The sequence below is a fragment of the Antechinus flavipes genome, chromosome 5 (genome assembly GCF_016432865.1).
Source record: "Antechinus flavipes isolate AdamAnt ecotype Samford, QLD, Australia chromosome 5, AdamAnt_v2, whole genome shotgun sequence".
NCBI classification, from domain to species: domain Eukaryota; kingdom Metazoa; phylum Chordata; class Mammalia; order Dasyuromorphia; family Dasyuridae; genus Antechinus; species Antechinus flavipes.
The window spans coordinates 146009269-146033658 of record NC_067402.1 but is presented as its reverse complement, the minus strand read 5'-3'; the positions used below and the strand labels follow the sequence as shown (position 1 = coordinate 146033658).

The following is a 24390-nucleotide window of genomic DNA, read 5'->3' as shown; positions in this document are numbered from 1 at the left end:
ACATACTAGAAACAAGAAAGAATAACAAAGGTTAACACATAATATATTTATTTAGTCAGAGTGTCAGAGCTCAGCTTATACTAGGAGTACATTAATTTTTATTTTATCCTGTCATAGAAGGAAATATAATATTAAAACCTATGAATTACACTCACCCTTCTTTTGCTCTTGGCTAGAATAAAGATTGGTGAAAATCCATTGGATAGAAATGCCACTAGAAACATTGGACAAATTTGTTTACTGCTAAAGACTAGTAGCTTATATTAAGAACCTGATATTTATTCTGCCTTGATGGCATAAATCACAGTTCTTTCAACATGGCAACTGTGGTAAAGTAAATGTTGTATTATTAATGGAATCCATCACAAAATGGATAAGAAATGTTTTGCCTATATTTTGCTGGTTAGAACTGGAATAATGGCAAAAAAATGAGATTTTAAGAAATTCTTTGACATCCTCTTTGATGTTTAATTGTACTTTTTATTCTTTAAAACATGCAGCAAAAAAATCAAGCCAATCAAACCCCATCTGAAATATTATGTGCTATTTAATTCTGCCAAATACATTTTAATAGGAAAGAACCAATTTTCTATCCCTAAAGTATCTTACCTCATTTCTTGTTAAAAAAGCATTTGAAAAAATGGGAAAAAATTAATATTTCATTTAGCTGCTGTGGGCCCAGTGGCTGCTATCAAAGAATGATAGTCCATAAGGGACTTTAGGAGGTCATCCAGTTATACCCAAGGCCCACAGGCAGAACTGTACCCATTTAGACAGATGGGTAACTATCTCATTTTATAGTAGATTTTCAGTGCCTTATCCTCCAAATGTAAGTTATATTCTGCCATTACAGCTGTCTAATGGTAAGAGATGGAATACAAAATCACTTTCCTACCTTCTGATCAATTGTTTCGGTCTGAATTCCAGAATAAAAGAAAGACAGATAAAAAAGATTTTGGATGGCTCTACATAAATCAGCACAACTGTAAATACTTAGATTTAAGTCTTACTGAAAATAGTGTCCAGAATGGGAGGTAATAGAAGGTAATGCAAATAATTTTACACTCTTCAAGTTAAAAAAATAAATATGTAAAATAATCTATGTGCATATGACCATCACACAAAGCACATTTTTAAAGTTACAAAGAATAAACAGTCATATGAAAAGAAAACTGGAAATTGGAAGAATTGTATGTCATGTTAGTATGCATGCAGATACTTGAAGTTATAACAAACCTAATTTTCTCTAGCTGAATCCAATCTGCAGTGTTATTCTTGGTATAGGACACAACGATGCTGGGGTCTGAATAACTAAAGCGGCACGAACCTGACCCTGTGAAGAGTAATAGATGTTATAGTTAGAAACCAATGAGATGATACATCATCTTTTCCTATCAATATTTTTGACAGATAGATTTCATATCTCTCTCTCTCTCTCTCTCTCTCTCTCTCTCTCTCTCTCTCTCTCTTTTTGTCTTTTAATTGCTTTGGGGTTTATATTGAAATTGTCTGTGACTAGTTAAAGACAAAAAGAAATTTTTGTCTTTACTAATAAGGAGGGATTTAAAAAGCAATAAACTGTAGATAGTTAATTTCATAGATTTCCCAGTAGAGACTCAATTGTTTTTCCTCCTTCACCATGCAAAATAAAATCAGCATATTATTTTCTGCTGGAGAACAAAATCTAACTATTGGAAAATAATCAATATTAACAATTCCAATAAATTTATTTCATATCATAATGGTTTCACCAAATGATACATATATTTTCATATGGCATTCAACTTAAGAGATGCAATATTGTTTACTATCAAAAGAACAATACTCATTTGGAAAAATAAACAAGGGAGTTTTAAGCACATCTCCAATGTTTGATGAAGAATTTTTGATAAAACATATAAATATGAAAGTGAAAGTAGATTCTGTTTCATGACAAGACTGCTTCTACCACATTTTCAATCAGTTCATGTAATAAAGCATTATAATTGCAAAGATCAATTTAGAATTCCCCAACATGCATGGAAACTGAATAATAGTAAAGCCTTTGCCAGTGGTTCATTTTTAACTGTCATGGCAAGGATTTCTTTACACTATATGAAAAACAAATGAAGCAAAATCAGCAAAATAGTACAATTTATGTTTGATTTTCATCCATCTGCTGGACTAGCTGATGTTGCTGTGAATGGCATCTGTTGACAGTTTTTACATTTGTAGGGCTCAGGGGTTCCAAATTTTAATCATACTCATTTATTTTATGTTTGTGGAACTCAGTTCAAAATCAGCTAGTCAACAATCACCAAAACTGGCATCTTGATAGAAAGCCAAAAAGCAACATTCTCTTTTCTATTACCAAAGGCTGAGATATTTGTGTGTTAAATTTGAGAGAGAAGAATTATATTCAAAGGATAATTATTTAGTAATGTTGCTCTAAAAGAAGCCCACTTTGGACCGTTTTAATTATTTGTTAAATTCTACCTTTTACGATCCACTACATAAAACAAACACCAAGATGTTCTGGTGAAAATATAAGTGCATCATATGATATAAAATGCAACAGAAACTCTGGCCAAAACAGCCCCACATTGGGCGCCAAATGTGTTGACTATGTATTTTAAAATCAGCTGGAGTCAGGGATTCAGGTTAAGCGAAAATCTTCAATCCTTATTCTTTTTGAGGTGAAGGGGGATTAGCAATGTGAGCAGCTGCAACAGGACCCAGCCAGCAGAGGTGAAGGGAGATCGTGATAGCAATGTGAGCAGCTGCGACAAGAAGCCAGCCAGCAGTCCCTCTCCACTTCTCTCCCCGCCCCTCTGCCTCCACCCACCAAAATCATCATTTCTTATACAACACATCAAGTCTTGCACAAAGAGTGGGCAGGGGCCATTCTTTCTCCAAGCATACATATTAATTATATAGTCCAATTACTACTTAGCTTCTCATGCTTGGGACCTCAGCGTATCAACTTCACCTTCAGCCCATTATAAGAAACAAAATAGAATTATAGAACCAAAGGATCAGTAGGAAATTCTGAGGTAACCTAATCTAATTCAGGACTTGTTAAGGAATCCCTTCAACAAAATTACTGGCATATTGTCATCCAGACTCTTAAACACTTCCATTAAAGACACAGCCATTTTGAAGTAGTCCATTATATTTGGGGGGAGTTGTGATGCCAGTGAATTTATTTTTTCACATTGGTATTAAATTAGTCACTCTGAAAATTTCATCCATTTACTAGTCAACCTAAGAGACCAGGCAAAAGAAGTCCAATCCTTCATTCAATAATTGACATCCATCATATGCTCCCTAAATCATCTCTTCTCAAGACTAAACATCTTTAATTCCTTTAACCATTCCCATATGTCACTATTTCCAAAATCCTAAGTGCTCTCAGCTATCACCATCTAGCTTTTCAACATCTTTCCTAAAATGTGGTACATAGAACTAAACATAATACTTTTTTTCTCATAATTATAACTTTTTATTGATAGAACCCATGCCTGGATAATTTTTTACATTATCCCTTGCACTCACTTCTGTCCGACTTTTCCCCTCCCTCCCTCCCTCCACCTCCTCCCTTAGATGGCAAGCAGTCTTATACATGTTAAATATGAACATAATACTTTAACTGAGCTATGAAAAGGGGTAGAATTCTGAGGGTTTATCACTTTGTTCTGAATCCTAAGACTCTTTTAATTCAGTCCATGGAAGTGTTCTCCCTCCCTTCTTTTTTGGGACTAGCAGATGATTTGTTTACTTAAAAGAAGAAAATATGATACTTTCTTTGGGACACATTCCTCCCAATTCCTACTTTATTGGTATATTGGGTTCTAAAGAAAACAAAGGGACTAGAGTTCTAATACTGTTACTAGAAAATAAAAAAATCCCAGATTTCTATTAACCTTAGTCAGCTTTAATTAGCCTTTGAACAAAGATACTTTCTAAGATGGTAGAGTAAGACCACGTGGTATAAAACATCCTTCCCCCAAACCTGGTATATACTCTAGCATTAATCCATATGGAATATAAAGAAAGAGCAGCCTTAAATGGTAGTGAGGTACCCATGTGGAAAGACGACGATGAATGGTAACCATCTCTGGGGTGGGAGAGAGGAAGGGAAGGAAAATAAGGGGAAAATTTTACATTATAACTTTATTATATATTTAAAAGGAATAGCAAGTTGTACATAATGGATTTGCTGTTTCATATTCATTCATTTTATTTTTACTCTACTGTGTTATAAAAATGCTCATTTTATTACGTAAATTAAAAAAAGAGAGAATAAGAAGATTAAAATAAAGAGAGAGAAGTTTTAGTTAAGACAAAAGAGCATCCAGAGTTAAGCCCTTAAAAATTCCTTAGAAATATAAGGGAATTTCACTTCCTACCTCATTTTTATATAATCACTTGGTGTTAATGTAATAATGATCATATTTGCTTAAATTTAAAATGTATAAATTAAAATGGTTTATAACCTTGGATCTCCTCATGAAGTATGAACCTCTTTGATAGAATCAAGGGGGGAAAAAGGATTGCTACTGACTGAAAGCTATCTTTGTATAAAACTACAAATGGTAAACTAGTTTGTTTTTTTTTTCAAGAGGACTTCAAAATTCCAGTTATAGCTTTGGAGCTAAGCCTCTGAGAAGGAATCATTTTTGGAGAGAACAGTATTTCTCCTTTCTGTCCCTAACTTCACATACTTCACTCATCATGTCATCAGAAGACTAGACCAATAGTAGACAATATCTCCAGCTAAGATAATACTAATTGAACCAGTAGGAAACTACTCAGCCAGTCAGCAAAAGAGTGGCACATTGAGGACAATCTGATGGAGAAATTCAGTTCCTAGAGAAAGAAGGCATATAATTCCTTATGCTGGAAGAGTTCTAACTATGGATTCAAGAATAATGGACTCATAGAATAATGGACTCTAGTCCGTAAAGTGTCAGGAGTTGTAAGTTCCACTTTGCTCCATGTGTATGCCTGATGTGTCCTCTAAGACCCTGTCCTTGCTCCCGTGCTTTCTTTCCTGTCTTCTCTCTTCTTTCTTCCTCTTCTTCCAACTTCCATTTTGTCTTTTCCTTTCCACTCTCCTTTTCTTTCTTCTCTGTAATCTCATATAGCCAATCCTATAGTTTCCATTAGCAATTTAATGAAAATGACTGTTATATCTATCAACATAATTATATCTTTTTCTCTGAGATTTTTTTTTCATTTTAGAAGGCAGTATGGTACAATGAAAAAAAACACTGAGTCTAGAACAAGAGAATCTGTGATCTATCAAGATTCTTCTTTTTTTTAAACTACCTGTGTAACTCTAGATAAGTCACTTAACTCTACATCTCTTTTACTCATCTACAAAATGAAAGGGAATAAATATCCCATAAAGCACTTCCCAACTCTAATTCTGTAGTAGTATTATCACCTTATCTCAAACTAAAAATTTTAATTTATTTACAAAACCTACTGGTCTTTACTTTCCTGCTTCTGTTGACAGTACCACCAGTTTTCCATTCACTCAGTCTTACTCTAAATCACTAGCAAATCTGAGACTAGAATTAAACTCAATTCTTAGCAGTTCTCTGAATCTTATCACCTTTCCAATTTAAGTTTCAATATTAAAACACAAACTTGTTTTCCCAGTTCTTCAATGACCTATCATTTAATTATTTATCCATATTTACTTGGGATCCATATTTTACTACTGGAATGAACTTGAGATCTTCAAGATCTTAAATTCCTTGAGTTTGGGGTCTATGTCCATTTTTATTCTTGTGTTCCCAATTCTAAGCACAATTCTTTGCTAAAGAGATTTTTTTTAAAAATTCAATTGAACTGAATTATAATGTTGACTCCTAGGCAGCTTTTAACTAGGAGATGACTTCATATTTTGCAAAGTGCCTCAAAATATAGCTGAAACTCAAAATAGTCCTTTTTGATACATGCTATTATAATTCACATTTTAAAACGGGATAAAGCAAGAATACAGAAAAGTTCAATAACCTGCTCTGGGTGATTTAATATTTCTGAAACACAACTATTACTAAGGTCTTATTTGTCACATAAAAAATGATAAATGGGAAAATTGATCAGAACTTATGAAAATCTGGGAAATTAAAAGTAAAAACATTTAAAAACATGTTCTTTAATCTTTTCCCTTCTTCAAGTAAAAAAGACATGTAGAGGGCAGGAACTTGAATCAAATACAGCAGGGTGCTTATAGTTAAGCATCTACTCAGTGTGAGATAATAGTTCTCTAAACATATATGTAATATGATATGATGATGTAATGGCACATGCTCAGTGTGCTGTAGTGATGTAATGGTACTGAGATATTTAAAGGAGTCTCAGATACAGAAAGACTTTCAGCCACAGACACAGAAGAGTCTCAGACATAGACACAGAGAAGATTCGGGATTCCATCTTTGACCAGTCTCATGGCAATCCTCCTGCCTTCATCACTTCTCCACCTAAAGACCAAGGCCTGTCCAGAGATCCCCCAGAAAGCTAGCCTGGGCATTACAAAGACACAGGAAAAATGGCATAGGATGAATAATTCTATCTTTATCAATAGAGGTTCACAGCACTGTAATTTTAATGTATAATGGGTCTGTTATTTCAATGGTAAGAAAAATCCCTCTACTGATAACTAAGATCTGTAACTTAGAAAAATCAGAGTATTGTAAAGCTTAGTGATATTAAACAATTTGCCCATAATCAAATAGTCGAGGCATCAAGCACTTCTTAAGCACTCCCCTCCCTCACTACAGGCCAGGCACAGCACTAAGTGCTGTAAATACAAAGCAAGCAAGCAAGCAAGAAACAACAAACAACAACAAAACCCAAACCAATTTTTTAAAAATGCTTCTAAATATTGCAGCCACAATTGGAACTCAGGCCTTCTTCTAATTCTAGTACTTCATCCACTCTACCACACTTGCACTCAATATTCTATTAATTCATTATAACCAGATATTACCATAATGTTCAGAAACACTGCTATAATGTTTGACTCTTCATGGCAAATTCATCTAATGTGCTTTGTGAGGTCCCCAAGTAGAACTTTGTTACCAGTCAGATAATAAACATTTATACCTAAGAATATCAACTCCAACGAGCCTTTTTCCAGTCATGGCATTGTTCGAATATCTCAACTAATTTTTTAGTTAAGAGCAACCTAACATTGTGTTTGTACTGACCCAAGCACTGTAGGTGGAGTATGCTTGAATTAAGAAGTTCTTGAAGGTAATCTTCATACTAATTGTTTCCTTTTGGCAACAGGACACAGAAACACATTATGTACCACTGTGTTACAGAGTAGAAGTCAATATATCTAACTATGCCAGATTTACTGTTTCCCAGATTCTTCCCACAATTCATTCAATATATTTTGGGAAAATTAATTTCCGATATAAATATGCTTTCCTACCTAATGTATGACTATTATGATACTATTACATCACTGCCAATGGAGACTTCTTTAAGTAAAATACATTTTTTTCTCTTGCTGGGGCAGGCAATGAATAATTTAAAGATGGATTGCCAATAACTAGGGGAAAGAACTAGGAAACATCCACTCTTCTATCCTGTGCACAACTGCATCTCACTCACCTCTCTCTTTTCTTTACACTGGTTTCCTTTTTACTTTCCCTAGGGAGAAAGCTAAAGGACTATCAGATCCCAAGTGCATCTCTAAATATATGGAAGCACTAACAACAAGCAAAAGCAGTTAATAGCAGCTCCCTAAGCCTACTTTTCCTAGAAGTAAAGATGTTTGAAGAACTAAACCTAATACTTAAGAAAAGAAAGAAAATCCTAAATACATGCATCATGACTTGATCATTTACAAACCAGTGCCTATATTCTTGTTCAGAAAAACACTCATTAAAATATCCATAACGTAATTCTTCATTTTAAATAGTATTCTCCTTACTTTCTTCTTACCTTCCTACTTCAAATTGGAAGAATTAGCAAAGGAAGAGATATATTATAGGAACTCTATATTCCAAACAACTTTAACACAGATTAATTCTGTCACTTTTTTTTATCCTTAATTGGAGCATCTCAAAGACTAATGACAATTCAATTAAGTTAAACTCAATAAGTATTATTAAGTATCTAATGTCTGCAAAACACTATATGAGGTGAGGGGAGACAGAAAATTTAGGTAATTTTCACCTATTCTGATGGAATTGACAATCCATTTTAAGGGTGTTGGGGGTTAACTAGTTGCAAGCCAGAATCCTGATGGTTACCTAATTCTTTTAATATTTTGAAGTTTGGAGTCAAAATAGGAGGGAAAATTATTAAGTAAAAATGATAAATTTTCTTTCCTTCTACTTGTCACAGAAAAGACACAATACTGAGCCAGATGAATTATTTTACTTATTAAGAAAGTCTCAAAATAATAGCACACCCTAATTAAAATATGTAATTTGAAATATCATAGCCATATACAACAGCAATAAGCCATGTATGATTAAATTTCTTAATATAATGTCCTGTCCTATTAACTGATACTCATTACCAACTATTAAAAAAATCACTTCAGACATAATTTTGTAGGGGTGTCCATTGAAAAATTCACACACAAAACACACAAAAGCAAATTTTCTTCTTCACTCTGGGACTTTATGCTGTCTCTTTGGTTAAGTCACTTTATTTATTATCTCATGTAAAGTCTTAAAGTAAATTAACAACTACTCTAAGTTATGTTCATGTTTAACAAACTGCTTTGAAAATCATATAATATAGACTACATTAAAATATCTTTCCCAAATTGCTATGTGATAATTCACTTTTAAAATTTCTAGTTAGATACATCACAGAGTGTGACTTAAAAACCTAATCTTAAATGGATTACATTAAATTTTTGTGATATAGAACTCTTCGTAGATAATAGGTGAATATTAGCACTGCTACGAATTTAAAACATTTTTATTCCAATTTCTTGTGACAGAGGTATGATACCTTAAATTGCATTTCTTTAATTTGTCAAAATTATTCATCCTGGAAAAAATACTAACTAGCTAGCCAGGGAATAAAAATAATAGTTTACTATTAAGTTTTTATTGTTTTGATAAGGCTAAGTTACCTTAAAGTACTTTATGGTTCTCCTTTTTCTCTATAGCAGCCTGGTTTTGGTTTATGTTATTACTAGTTGATAGTGAAGGGGGAAACCATTTTTTTTTAATTTGTGAAATTTTTTAAAATATCTATAGGAAAAGAAGTACTAGGAAAAAGAATAAGCTGAATAGTACAGAAGGAAGAAGAGAAGCAGAAGCCTTGCCAGTTATATATCAGTTAAGAAGTCATCCCCATAATAGGAGATCTGCATGGATATGATATTCTCAATCCCTTGAAGTAATTTCTTTATTGTCTGGCAAGTCATTCTTCACCTTACTACAATTCATTAGATTTCTGTTGCCAAATTTCATTATTGGAGAGAAGGCTGAAGCCATGGACTACAATGACTTTCTAATTATCTATGGATATTTCAACTATCTATGCTTTGTCACCAAAGGCAATTGATTGTTTAACATATATACTTACTGAAATTTAAGCCATTTTAATATTAGCAGTTTGGACTGGCTATAAAGCCTACAGTAAATAGATGATCTAAGAAATCAGAATAGTCATAGTATCACATGTGCTTTGATTATAGACATTAAAATATCACAGAGATTTATTTCACGGACATCAGTTTCACATATAAAGATACATATTTACAAGTTTGTAAAGAATTTAAAAATGGTGATCCAGTTGTAAAAAATTTCAGATACTTAAAGTATTAGGTCAATCATTTTCAAAAATGAAAAACTTTTTCTAGTCTACTGTATTAGAAAGGTAGACAAAATTGTCAAATAAAATTACAAGTAAGTGAAACAAAGTAATAATATACCAAGGAGAACTTTTCTAGCAACCTGGGTATTTCTTTCTTAATCTACTTTCAGTAACCATCTTCAAAAGAGAATGAACAAAATGCTAATCCTACTAATTTTCTTTTTATACATTTATTTTGTTTTAAAATTACAATTACTACTACTAAGTGGAATGTATCTTGTTCTATATTATAGATAGACAAAGGTTAAATTTTGTTTAGGATTTTTAAAAAGTATTTTCTCTTTTTAAAAAATTGTACAGATTTTTTTGGAAAGAAAAGTCCATTAAAATAGCTGTACTCTGGACCAAATAATATACTGAGCATTTCCTAAAGTAGGACAATTTCAATTATATGAAAAATGTTATCCTAATATGTTGCACACAGGATTAAGTTTAAGGTTTTAGTGTAATCCACATTTAATATCTGAAACAACTAATTCTATAATGGTTTGTGAATCTGCTTTCTAAATATGTTCTACAAAGAAATCATTAATATTTATTGTCCTAAAACAAGACCTTAGCATTTGTTCAAAAGATTGTTAACAATGGGTTTGTTCTTCTACAAATGCAGCGATGCATAAGTTCAAGATAAACTTGTATGAGCTATTAAGCCACAGAAATCTCTTTGCTAAACTCTATTAAAATGACTACTTGAATGTATTAACTTTTAATCCTAGTTCTAAGTGAACAGGTGTTCCTTGTGTAATTCAGTAAAAACTATAGATGCTCTCTAATTTTTCTACTTTTTGTATGCGAAATATAATAAGATAATCAATGAATCAGTCAAACATGACATTCATTCTAGAGCTACTTATAACATAGGTTCTTGATTTGGGGAATCTCCGAGTAGGAAAAGAACTGAGGTCATCTAGTTCAACCACTTGCTCACAAACAAATCTGTTCATAAATTCCCTGGTTAGAGGTCATTCAATTTTTTCCTAAATAAGTGATTATATGGTGAAATAGATGATTTCAATTTAGAGTAAGTATCATGGTTTGGAGGTTTTTCCTCATGTTCTCAAGAAATTTATCTCCCTATAAATTATATTTGTTAATCCAAAAACTGTACCTTGGAATCAGGCAGATTACTTATTTTTAAATACATTTTATTGATTGTTTTTGTTTTTTACATTACTAAATTTCCTCTTTCTCTCTCCCAGAAAGAGAGAAAGTCATTCATTATAAGAGGGAAGAAAAAAAACCAGTTTTGTAAAACTACATAATATTGAACAAGTCTAAGAGCAGCTAATTGGCTCAGTGAAAAGTATGGGGCTTGGAGTTAGGAAGACTTGTTTTGTGGAGTTCAAATTTAGTCTCATAATCATTAGTTGTGTGACCCTAAGCAAATCATTTAACCCTGTTTGCCTTAGTTTCTTCATTTGTAACATGAGCTGGAGAAGAAAAAGACAAAACACCTTTGTATCTTGGCCAAGAAAACCCCAAATGGGGTCATAAAGAGTGAGACACAACTGAAAAACAACAATAAATCTTTACAGTTTCATATCCATTATTCTTGATCTCTACAAACAAGAGAGCACAAGAATACTTTTAATGCCTCTTCCACTTACCACTTCTTTGAATTTTTGACAATCACTATATTTGCCTTCTTGTTTTTCTTCTCCAGGCAAAACACTCCTAATTCCTTCAAATGATCCCCATATGACTGCTTTGGAGAGCCTTCCTGTTATGTTTACTCTTCATTGAGTATTTAGCTTAAAAGTGTCCTTCAAATACAGAACCAAAAACAAGACTCTAGGGGTTTGAGAAAGTACATTGTTTGTATTATTTTTCTAGTTTTCCACATTTTATTTTTTATAATACAGTATGATTTTAAATGAATTAGCTCTTTGGCCATCTCCTTACACTGTTGATTCCTATTTAACTTTGGATAATAATAGCTAGCCCTTATAGAATGCTTTAAGCTTTGCAAAGTGCTTTACACTATCTCATTTCATCCTGACTATATAACCTGAGGAGGTAAGTTCTATTATGTCTCCATTTTGTAGATGAGGAAACTAAGGTAGGCAGAGATAAATGTTTTTCTTAGGAGTTTTCTGAGTCCAGCTCTGGAACTCTACTGTACCACCTAGCTGCCTCATTTTTAAGTCACTTAAAATTTGTCTAGTCACATCTTATCCAGATTGTACTTGCAGCATTGATATTTTTTGAAATCTAGGTTCTCTGTTTTACCTTTCCCTCTTCTGTTGGAATCTTTACAAATTGGTAAGTCATTAGAGTTGATAGAAACAATAATTATCTAATTTAGCATGGTTCAGTATCACTGAGCTAATCCTACAAGGAGATGTTTTGGGCCAGAACCTGAAACAAGGTACTAAGTAGAACTAATTGATACAATGCTTGTGTTCACACCTTTAGAGAGCTCATATAAGCAAGAAGTATTTAAGTACTCATTGGAGTTCACAAGTATGGGAGAGTCACAAAGTAAACTTTGTAACTTTGTGAATTCACACCTCCCTTGAAGCTCTTAGGGCCAGAGAGCACTCTGGGAGAAAACCCATAATCCCATTCTCTCAGAAGAGTCATATATAAGCCCAGTCAAGAGAGTTCAACTGAATTAGATTGGAGAGGAGCACGCTGGGACAGAGCACTCTGGGAGATTGAGAGCCAGAAGCCCTCTCTCAGAGGCAAGAGAGATTCATTCCATTTTCCAACTGGCTGGCTGGAGGATGAAGGACAAACCTTTGGATTTGGAGATATTTGGAGGGAGCTCTTAGAACCAAGCAGAGAGACAGGCCTCAACTAACCAAGCTATTTTGGAAGGAGAAAATAAATGTTTGCATTTTTACCAACTGGCTGCATTTTGGGTGATTATTACTTTCAACTGAAACTAAGGCTGCCTCCAGAAAACTTCCCTGAAAAACCTTCTCCCAGAGAAAATCATTATTATTATTTTAAAGAAGAAAATCACCACATGTGACACTCTTCCCTTACAAAATTTAACCCTCTTACATCTGTCCATAGTTCTTACCTGCCAAGATCTTTTTCAAACCCCATTCTCTAGCAAGAAATTAGCTATTTCTTCCAGCTTTGTGTCATTTTCTAACTTAATAAGTGTAATTGTGTTGAAGACTGAGAACTCTACAATGCTAGTTAATGTGATTTCTTCAGTCGGGTTATGACATCAAATAACCACACAACAGCAAATTTATTCATATTCTCCACAAGAATATTGTGAGTCTGAGAAATGCTTGGCTGAAATACAGATGGACTACATGCATAGCATTCTCCTGATTCATGAGTCTATAGAAAAAAAATTAATTTGAGGTCTGTTCTTAGAAAACTGATGATTGTTCTCCTTTCCTCAGGCTTACATATACCTTATTCCAGCTCTGTTAGCTTTCTAATACTGCTGGGAGAAAGCCAGCCCATCTTTTCCCAGAGGATCTCTAGGTCTTCAGGAACTACAAGAATGCCTTGATTTTTATTTAATGGGACTTAAGGAAGAGAGCACTGAATAAATTTAAGTATGCTCACATTTACAAAAGTTTCAGCAACCATCACAGTCTACAGCCTTTCTTGAGAAATCATAATGTGTTTTAGATAAATGATAGATACTATGTGCAATATTTCTCTGTTATTTATCTTTCATCTTTTATCAGTCTATAGAATACTTTCTTCCTTGCCAGAGTTCCCAAGGAGAAATCTGAATTTAAACTATTTAAAGTCAACTTAGGCAAAAAAATTAATCTATTAAAACTAGATGGCCCAAATAAAAGAGCCCTATATGCAGCAAAACACTGATAATAGCACAAGATAGTAGCAAAGAAGAAGTGAAAATAAATTAGATGTTCATTGATTATGGAATGACTAAAAAGTTGGGATATGTGAATTTAATGGCATATTATTGTATTAGAATGATAAATATTAAAATATGAATATATGCTGTAATGAGAAATGAGGAATATGATAAAAAACAGAAACAGAGGAAGAATTAGATGAAGTTAAAACAATATACACAATGACTACAACAAAATAAATGGAAAGAACAATAAAATAATTGAAAGCAAATGTTACAAAGTTTCAATGTTCAATCTTGGCCTCATTAAAAAAATATGAGAAAGCATATTTTTACACTTTTTTCTGCATAGCTGAGGTTTTATGAGTATGGAATGTTCCATCTAATATTATACTTTTTCAATACATTAGTTAATTTTATTGATATACCCTTTTACACCCTTTTAAATTTTTATTAAATGGGATCACTCAAGAGTGGTAGGAGAGAATATATTGGGAAATGTAGGTGATAAAATAACAAAGATACATTTGTTTTTTCCCTCCTTCTCTCCTTTACTTCCTTCCCGTCTTTTCTTCCATTCCTCCCTTCTTCCCTCTCTTCTCTCTTCCTCTCTTTCTTTCCTTCCATTGTTCTCTCCTTTTCCCCCCTCTCTCCATTTAAAGATTGTAGATAAGAAAGCTGGTGTAGTGAATAAGAGTGCCCAGGCTTGGAGTCAGGAAGACCTGACTTTGAATGCAGCCTCAGACATTTATTAGTTATATGACCCTGGGTAAGTCACTTAACCCTGCTTGCCTCAGGTTCTTCATCTGTAAAATAAACTGGAGAAGGAAATGGCAAACCACTCTGGTATCTTTGCCAAGTAAATCTCAAATGAGGATACAGTTTGGACATGCCTGAAAATGACCAAACAACAAATATAAGAAATTATAATTCTATTCAGAGTTGCCTTTTTCTTTGCTCTTCCTTTTCTAAGTGACATTATTAGTTCCTAGGAAAATTACAAGTTTTCCATAATCATGCCTTGGGTCATGTTATTCTAAATGTTTTAAACACTCTTTTCTTTTCTTCCTTTCCCACAGAATCCTGACCTTTAATATTGTACTCAAATCTCTCCTCTTTCTTGAAGCTTTCCTAGGTTCCCCAGCCAGTTATAATCTCTCCATTTTCCAATTTACTTTTTATTAGCTAAACTATTCTACTGTTTCCTCAGTGATTAGTAATCACATACTATCTTACTGCAGCTTTTCTGTTTTTGTTATTATTACTTAGCTTTTAATGTGTTTATGTTGCCTTTCCTCATCAAAATTATAATCTATTCGAGGGCAAGGATTGTGTCTTACATGTAACTTTTTGTAGAACTTGCTAGATAAGTGTGATCAATGACTGTTTTCAGGATATTAAATATCACTTAATATAAAAAGTAGGATTTTTAATGTTTGGAAATACCATATTTCTTTTTTCTTTGCTGTTAAAGACTTCTTAAAAGGGTAAGCAGCTTAACCAGAAATCAAATTAAAAGAATTAAATGGACAGAAGAAATCCTTGTCACTTAGGTCAGATCCAGGGAAGCAGGATCACAGCAGTTCTGCCAGTATTAGCTGCGAAAAGTATTTGCATATCTGTTCTTGTACTTTTGGCACCTTTTTCTGATGCCAAAAAAAGCTACAAATATAAATTGCTACAATTAGATGTGTTAAGACATGACAACTAGAATTTTTCTCTATGAGTCGCTTTAATTAACTGCAACATGCAAATAACTTAATACCCATCTTTTCTGTCAAGATTAATTCCTAGTTAATGATTCGCAACAGTGTACCCCTATTTTCATTATCATTGCTCTTCTAGAATTTCTCAATTCCCCTTTTTATCAACAGATAAAATACTTTGTCAATTAATATGTGGTAAAGGAATGAAAATAGTTTTAATATTAGGAAAACTTTGAAAAAACCTCAGGGATGCTTAAAAATACCAAGAGAATAATGAGCATTGTTTTGCATAAATTACTATCCATTATTTGCCAAATGGAAGCATGCAAGATAATTAGACTTGCTCAGTGCTTACAGATGTATACAATGGTTCCTATACAATGTGTCTTCTAATAAGACAGGTGAGATCATAAGGAGAATGTGGACATAACAAGTACAGAAAATGCCTGTGAAACTCCATTCAGGGTAGAGTGACCTAAGAAAATAATATTAAATTTCATTAGCACAATGTCACATGACACATAATGTCAATTTACCATTGAAAGAGACTATAGAGTTGGACCATCAGTGCAACCTGAACAGAATATGAAACTAGCCCATAGAGGTGAAATGACTTTTTGAGAATTAATATTTTTCAATGGACAAAATTTGATTTTTTTCTCCTCCTTCCTACCTTCACAATTGACTTTCTAAAGGCCACACATAGTATGTGGCGGGGTATAGAATACAAGTTTAATATTCTTTCCATTATGCCACACTTTCTTCTTTGATTCCAGATAATAGCAAGAACAACCAACATCATTATTTCCATTACTTGGACATATCATTAAGCCATCAAAACTTAAGAATTTGTTATAATAAATAATCACACATGGCAAGCTTATGTACTGAAAAGCTTTAAAAAAAACAAAGGCCTAATAGATGAATAAATATCTTTTGGAAAAATGAGATCCATATTATTCTCATCATCTTATCTGTCACTGAAGTGGTTGAGCCTGGAGAAAAAAAAGAATTAATACTATTTATGTTTATTCAATTACAAAAGTAGTTATTTTATCCACATGTTCATAGTCCACAGAAAATATAGAATACAATCATAGTAGGTTAGAGTCTGACCTTGATCATAGCACTTCACCATTTAAAGCCTAAATTTCTGTAATATGTAATTACATCTGTAATATGAGGTTGGACTAATTGCTTTAAATCTATAATCTTATGATCCTAATATAAGGATTAATTTTGTAATAATAATAAATTGGAAAAAATAATAAAACATACATGTTACTATATAATCAATTATTCATTTGCCATTTTCATTCTACTGTTTTTATGTTGATATATTTTTGTGTCTATTTAAATTGCAAGTTACTAGGGGACATGTTTCATTTTAATTCATTTTGGACAATGCCTAACATAATATTGTAAATCACTTGTTGATTTAAAAGCTTTTTGACAATAAGGCAACAAGTAGAAATTTAATATTTGTATTTTCAAGATGAATTTCATGCTTTTCTTCAACTATCAAAACCTTTTTGTTGGAATTGAATTACAATTACTTTATAAAACTGAATTAGGAGGAAATCACTTAAAAGAGTTTGTTTATTTAAGTCAAGAATGTCTTGCTGATTTGTGCAATATATTGAGGATGAACCTGAGTGGCATCTACTTTGACCCTTATGAGCCTCAGGGGTTCAAGCAGGAAGGCCTATTATTCCAATGACTCCTTAATTGAAATACCTCTAAGCAGACTCCATCATGACAATCCTTTAGAGCTATTATAGTACATAAAGTCAAGAATCCACACACAAATGAATGCTTCCTAAATATGTGGCAATCAAATGAATTCAACATTAAGCATACTGAAAATTTGCTCATTGGATAATTATGCAGTTGAATATTTAACCATAATATCCATTATGGAATTCAATGAAAATAAATGCATTAGATCATAAGTTTCTCAATGCACACAAACAGAACTTCCCCTCCCTAAAATTTTACATATGAAGAAGGAAATAAGTTGAAGACATTTTAGTGAACATGAAATCAAAGGTATGGGTCTGAAACTAATAAATAAAATGTACTGAGAATTTAACATTTACCTCTTCTTCCTGTACACTAAAATAACCATATCATATGATTACAGAACTAGAAAAGCTCTTTAAAATTAATCCAGTTTCTTCTTTTTTTTCAGATAAAGAAACTGAGTTCCACAAAGACTATGTTCAATGTACCATGGGATTGTTATTATTTAAATATTTGCTTCTGATCCCCTCTCTTAATAATGGGAAATAATTAAGGAATGAAATCTAAAAGTTTTATATAAATGAATGCTTTATTTTTACCTTGATTTGAAGGTATCCTTTTGTACTAAGCACAGGCCTCTTTTCAACAAACTGGAGCAGAAACAATCCAAGGAGCTATTTCCCTCCCGGGGGGCTCACAAGTATTCAAGTGTTGCCTGGAGGAAGCTCCTTCTTCAAAGCTGTCTCTCAAAAATAACTTTCCTTTCTCCCTCTCCCCCCATTCTACCCCCAAGAGTCTCTGAAGAAGGAAGAAATTGATCCGGTAGAATTTATAGAAAGGGGAAAACATGCCTGGAAATCATGTCCCTAGATATAATAGAGGCGCCAATAACTACCTAAGACTCAGAGAGAGCCTGGAAAAAGCCCTACTGGGAATTCTAGGATCATAAGCATTCCTTCTATCATCAGTCAACTCTTAGACCTCAGAGACACAAAGAGTGTTCGAAGTACAAGAAAAGACAAACAGAATATGATATATAAAGATCATAAACTTAGAAGGTGCAGGCTATCAGCCTACTTAGAACTTCCATTTACTACGGTTTCAAAGTTATCAGAGGATTCAAAGATCCTTCTATATTTTCAAGGTCTACAAATGGGGGGCAATATATTTAACTTAAGGTGGTAGGAAATGGGAGGAGAGAAGATAGAAGTGGGAAAGGGATTAGAGAACGCTCCTGAGAAATTAAAAAAAAAAAAACAAAGCTTGTCTACTTTAGTGGAATATTACGTATTCCTCCAGAAGATGGAGGACTGAATTGTCCTTATGCTAATCTTCAATAAAGAGCTGAGCAAGACAGTCCTACAGTATTGGCATAGAAGATAGATATGAGAATTAAAAAAAAAATTTGACACAGACCTGTTATTTCATTGGCATGAAGAATTCTTGATGAGGAAAGCCCTCCACCAAGGTATATAAGAACTTGCTCTGTAACTTATAGTATGAGTGGTTGAGACTGAGTTACTGAGAGGTTAAGAGATTTTCCCAGGAGCACATAATTTGTATGTTTCAGAGGCAGGACTTAAATTCAGGTCTTTCTTAATTCAAGGCTAATTCCCTAGTCAGCCATATTATGTTTTAATATGTTCAGTGAAAAGGCAGTATAGAGTGACAGAATGAATGTTGGACTTGGAGATCAGAGGTTAAAGCTAACCTCTGATATATATTTGTCATGTGACCATAAGGAAATCATTTAATCTCATCAAGCCTCAGTTTTCTTATCTATAAAATGGGGGAATAATAATATTTTTTAACATCTGCCTCAAAGGGTTGTTGTAAGGACTAAAGTGAGATAACACATGCAAAACACTGTAAACCTTAGCGCACTATATTGTCAGTTATTAAGTAGGAATACATTAATTGTTATTAACTAACAGAAAGACTGGTTTGATATTTCATTAGAATGATTCTGGTTCAATATGCTACACAGTGGATGCATTGCACTCTATTAGTGGATTGTAAACTTTTTGAAGACACAATTTTTTGGGGGGGGTCTTTGATTTTTCAGCACCATGGATAGTATCTCACACATAATAGGCACCTGATAAATATTTGTTGATGTTAATGTGATTGTTGTTTTATTAGACATTTCAAAGATATCTTAAGCTCAATATGTCCAAACTAGAAAGGCATTATCTTTCCCACTAAACCCTCTCCTCTTCAAAACGTCATTCTTTCTGTCAAGTGTGGCACTCCTCTTCCCGGATCTCAGCTTCATAACCTTGCCTTTTTTTCCTAGACTCTTTACTCTGTCTAATCACTATCCAATCCGCTGATGGATTTTGCTATTTTTCCTCACAATATCCTTTGCATTCAAACATCTTCTTTTGTTTTACTTACATAGTTACTTTTCAGTTCAAGTGCCCATCATTTCTCCCCTAGACTATTCCCACAACTCTGAATCAAAGTCTTCCCCCACCCCATCCCAGTCTATCCTACATACTGATTCGAAGATAATTTTCTTAATTAAGCATTGTTCTAACGTGTGCCTCTCTTACTGAAACAACTTCAGTATCTTACCTTTTGTCTCTAGATTAAAATATAAACCGCTATGTTTAGTTTTCAGAGCCCTGCACATCCTACCTCCAGCCTAGCTCCAAAGCAAGCTCTGAGACAGCTAAATTGGCCTTTTCTGTTCTTTACACATGATCCTTCCTTTCTTATTTCTATGGCTTTGCATTGGAATGCATGGCTGGGACACAACTTCCTCCTTAACTTTGGCCTCATAAAGTCTGTCTTTTCACTATGAATGCAGTTTTGCCACCATCTTCTTCATGAAGCCTTTCCTTTTTTTTTTTTTTTAATAACTTTTTATTGATAGAACGCATGCCAGGGTAATTTTTTACAGCATTATCCCTTGCATTCACTTCTGTTCTGATATTTCCCCTCCCTCCCTCTACCCCCTCCTCCAGATGGCAAGCAGTCCTTTACATGTTGAATAGGTTACAGTATATCCTAGATACAATATATGTGTGCAGAACCGAACAGTTTTTTTGTTGCACAGGGAGAATTGAATTCAGAAGGTATAAATAATCTGGGAAGAAAAACAAAAATGCAAGCAGTTTATATTCATCTCCCAGTGTTTTTTCTTTGGGTGTAGCTGCTTCTGCCTATCTTTGATCAATTGAAACTGAATTAACTCTCTTTATCGAAGAGATCCACTTCCATCAGAATACATCCTCAAACAGTATCATTGTTGAGGTATATAATAATCTCCTGGTTCTGCTCATTTCACTTAGCATCAGTTCATGTAAGTCTCACCAGTCCTCTCTGTATTCATCCCACTGGTCATTCCTTACAGAACAATAATATTCCATAACGTTCATATACCACAATTTACTCAACCATTCTCTAATTGATGGACATCCTTTCATTTTCCAGCTTCTAGCCACTACAAACAGGGCTGCCACAAACATTTTGGCACATACAGGTCCCTTTCCTTTCTTTAGTATTTCTTTGGGGTATAAGTCCAGTAGAAACACTGCTGGATCAAAGGGTATGCACAGTTTAATAACTTTTTGAGCATAGTGCCAAATTGCTCTCCAGAATGGCTGGATGTGTTCACAATTCCACCAACAATGTATCAGTGTCCCTGTTTTCCCACATCCCCTCCAACATTCCCCATTATCTTTCCCTGTCATTCTAGCCAATCTGACAGGTGTGTAGTGGTATCTCAGAGTTGTCTTAATTTGCATTTCTCTGATTAATAATGATTTGGAGCATATTTTCATATGTCTATAAATAGTTTCAATTTCTTCGTCTGAGAATTGTCTGTTCATATCCTTTGACCATTTATCAATTGGAGAATGGTTTGATTTCTTATAGATTAGAGTCAATTCTCTATATATTTTGGAAATGAGGCCTTTATCAGAACCTTTGATTGTAAAAATGTTTTCCCAGTTTATTGTTTCCCTTCTAATCTTGTCTGCATTTGTTTTGTTTGTACAAAAACTTTTCAATTTGATATAATCAAAATTTTCTGTGTTGTGGTCAATAGTGATCTCTAGTTCTTCTTTGGTCATAAATTCCTCCCTCTTCCACAGGTCTGTGAGGTAAACTATCCTATGCTCTTCCAATTTATTTATCATCTCATTCTTTATGCCTAGGTCATGAACCCATTTTGACCTAATCTTGGTGTATGGTGTTAAATGTGGGTCAATGCCTAGTTTCTGCCATACTGATTTCTAATTTTCCCAGCAATTTTTGTCAAATAATGCATTCTTATCCCAGAAACTGGGGTCTTTGGGTTTGTCAAACACTATATTATTAAAGTTATTGGCTGTTTTGTCCTTTGAACATAACCTATTCCATTGATCAACTAGTCTATTTCTTAGCCAATATCAGATGGTTTTAGTAACTGCTGCTTTATAATATAATTTTAGATCTGGTACAGCTAGGCCACCTTATGAAGCCTTTCCTGAACCCCCACATGATAGGGCTTTTTCTACCAAACTACATTGGGCTAATTATTTTGTCTTATTTATAAGCTAGTCAGCTTCTAATAGGGGAGATTTTATACATACATGTATACACACATATGTATATATACATATGTACAAAATCTATGTATATATACATCTAGGTATATGTAAAATGAATATGTATAAACATATTTTTGATGTGGATGCACACATATGCATATACAATACAATACAGGTGCATATTATTTCTTCCATTAGAAAATAAATGCATTGCAAAGCGGGGTTTGATTCTTTACCCTTCTAATGCTGCACCTAACAATGACTGTCATGTGCTAATTAAAAAAATATTTATTGATTATATCATTAATGGCTAGGTAGCATAAAGGCTAGCTTGCTGGACTTGAAGTCAGAAAGATTAATCTTCCTGAGATCAAATCTGGCCTCAGCCACTTACTAGCTTTGTGACCGTGAGGGCAAGTCACTTCCCCCTGTTTGTTCCAGTTTTTCATCTGTAAAATAAGCTAGAGAAGGAAGTGTCAAATCACTCAAATATCTTTGCAAGAAAATGCCAAATGGGGTCATTAAATGTTGAACATGATTTAACTGACCGAAAAATAACAAATTATTAATGTGATTTGTTTTCTTTGAATGACTGACATCATTTCCCTCTTCTTGCTCTTTTCTCAAGATTGCTTCAAAACAGACAATTTTAGACCTGAGTTATAGAGAAAAATGATGGGCTAGTGAATCAGTAAATCTAGATTCTTTTTCCTGCTTTGCTATCAAATAATAACATGATTGCAAGCAAAAATGGTAGAGGAAGAAGGAAGGCTGGATTAGATTGCTAATTAATATAATGGCCATCTAATTAGGTGCCTACCAGTTTCACAGTCCAAGAGATAGGGAAGAAGTCCAAGAGAATTTGTCCCAAAGGCCTCTCTTATCCATACACTGATTGTAAAGTTCCTCTCCATTCTCGTCTCATGATTATATGATCCTATGAGTAGAATTCCCTAGCAATTATCTATGAATTCATAGATGGGGCATAATCTGTGCCAGGGAATTAGCTCCTTATTTTGATAACAGCGATTTGTATATAAATTGCATAGATTTGGGGATGTTTCCCTGAATGAATTCTCTTGTGTTTTGTGGAAAATGCTCTCCAAAAAGAAAGGAATGTGTCAAACAGGAAATTCTGTCATTAGTACCATATCAAATCATATATAGAGTCAAACAAAGATAGATGTTAATTTTTAACAGCAGAATTCCCTCCAAACTCGCCTCATAGCAGCTCTGTGAGAAACAGGTCTTAGTATTTACTTAGCCTTCTTCAAAAACTATTAACATTTCCTTTTATTCTTTGCAGGTAAAACCATTTTGAAGGTGCAAATATTATAGTTTCAGTATATGACTGCTTCAGCCCCATATACAAAAATGGTCAGTCACAGAGCACACAGATATACCATGTTGTTCTTTGTTGAAATTTAGAGAATATCACTACAAGGCAGCAATTTGAGTTCATGGGTGAGAAATGGGGGGAAAAATTGGTTATTGAATCATGATAATGCCTTGTGGCAGCAAGGCTTTGCAGTTTCAGGATGCCTCTTAGTCCCATGTGACAAGTTGGGAATTCTAGCTGAAAGGAGCCCAAAGATACCACTTTAATGAAAAATAACTTCATTTCACCTGAGAGAAAATCTGAAGATGATTCTTTCAATTGTCAATAGCAAATGAATTTAACTTTTAGAGTAGACTATTAAAATACAATCAGAATACTTGAAACAAATCACTGTTACCTTAATAACAATTGGCCATTTAAAGGAAGCAATATAATCACAGTTTTTCATTAGTCCAAATTATCAATCAAAATACCAATTTGTATCATTTGCATATGGCAATTTGGTGTTTATGCCTTACAGCAATACATAATTCCTATGGGGGGGGGAAAGTCCATTGGGAATATTTAGCAAATTCATAACTAAAGAAAAAGAATTATAGGTAATGTTTTTACAAAGAGGATCATTGTACAATAATGAAACCTCAGTTTCAACCTTTCATTATAAATTGGTTTCAAGGCTTTAAAGAATTCAAATGGAGCAGAACTGCAAAAAAAAAAAACCCATAAAATAATAGCTCTATACCAAAACATACTTCCATTTTCATTTTAAAATAACATTGTATGTGCTATAAATTCCGGTTTTCAAAGGCAATTACTACCATCCTATTTTTTTTTAAAGCAAGGCAGCAGTAGTGAGGTTATTTTCACATTTGCTGACTTTTTAAAGATAAGAAGCTATAAAATGTTTAGCATTTATAAATTTTTTTCATTGTACATTATTTACAGTAGGATATAAACAAGAACTGAATAACAAAAGGTAATGAGATGGCTCATTGGTTATAGTGCTAGATCTATAGTCATCAAGACCTGAATTTTAATTTGACCATAGCCATTTACTAGCAATATAAGCCTGGTAAAGTCACTTAACCTCTGACTCAAGTTCTTCATATTTAAATAAGGATTATAATAATACCTATCTCTCAGAGTAGGTCAGAGGACATAATGAGATAATATTTGTAAAATTCTCTACAAACTTTAAGGTGCTATAAAAATGCTAATTATTATTATTATTAGAAGTATGAAATCACAAATAGGTTGACACATGTATCATTAAAGGGAATCACTACATTGGTGAAATCATAAATCTAGAAAAAATTGTTTAGTGATACGTTTAATTTGATAACATCTCTTCTCACAGTTAGGTCTTAGATATTTGACATATGAATCATGCATACATGAATAGTCATCTTATTTTTAATTTTG

The 24390-nt window shown here is 33.4% G+C and overlaps 1 protein-coding gene across 1 annotated transcript in view; it reads right to left on the bottom strand.

The window, feature by feature from the left end:
• RELN (reelin) overlaps positions 1-24390 on the bottom strand; it is a 389961-nt gene that overhangs the window by 259010 nt on the left and 106561 nt on the right. Inside the window, exon 7 of the mRNA XM_051963196.1 lies at positions 1237-1333. Within this exon, the coding sequence (XP_051819156.1) occupies positions 1237-1333 (97 nt within the window). The remainder of the gene's footprint in view (positions 1-1236; positions 1334-24390) is intronic.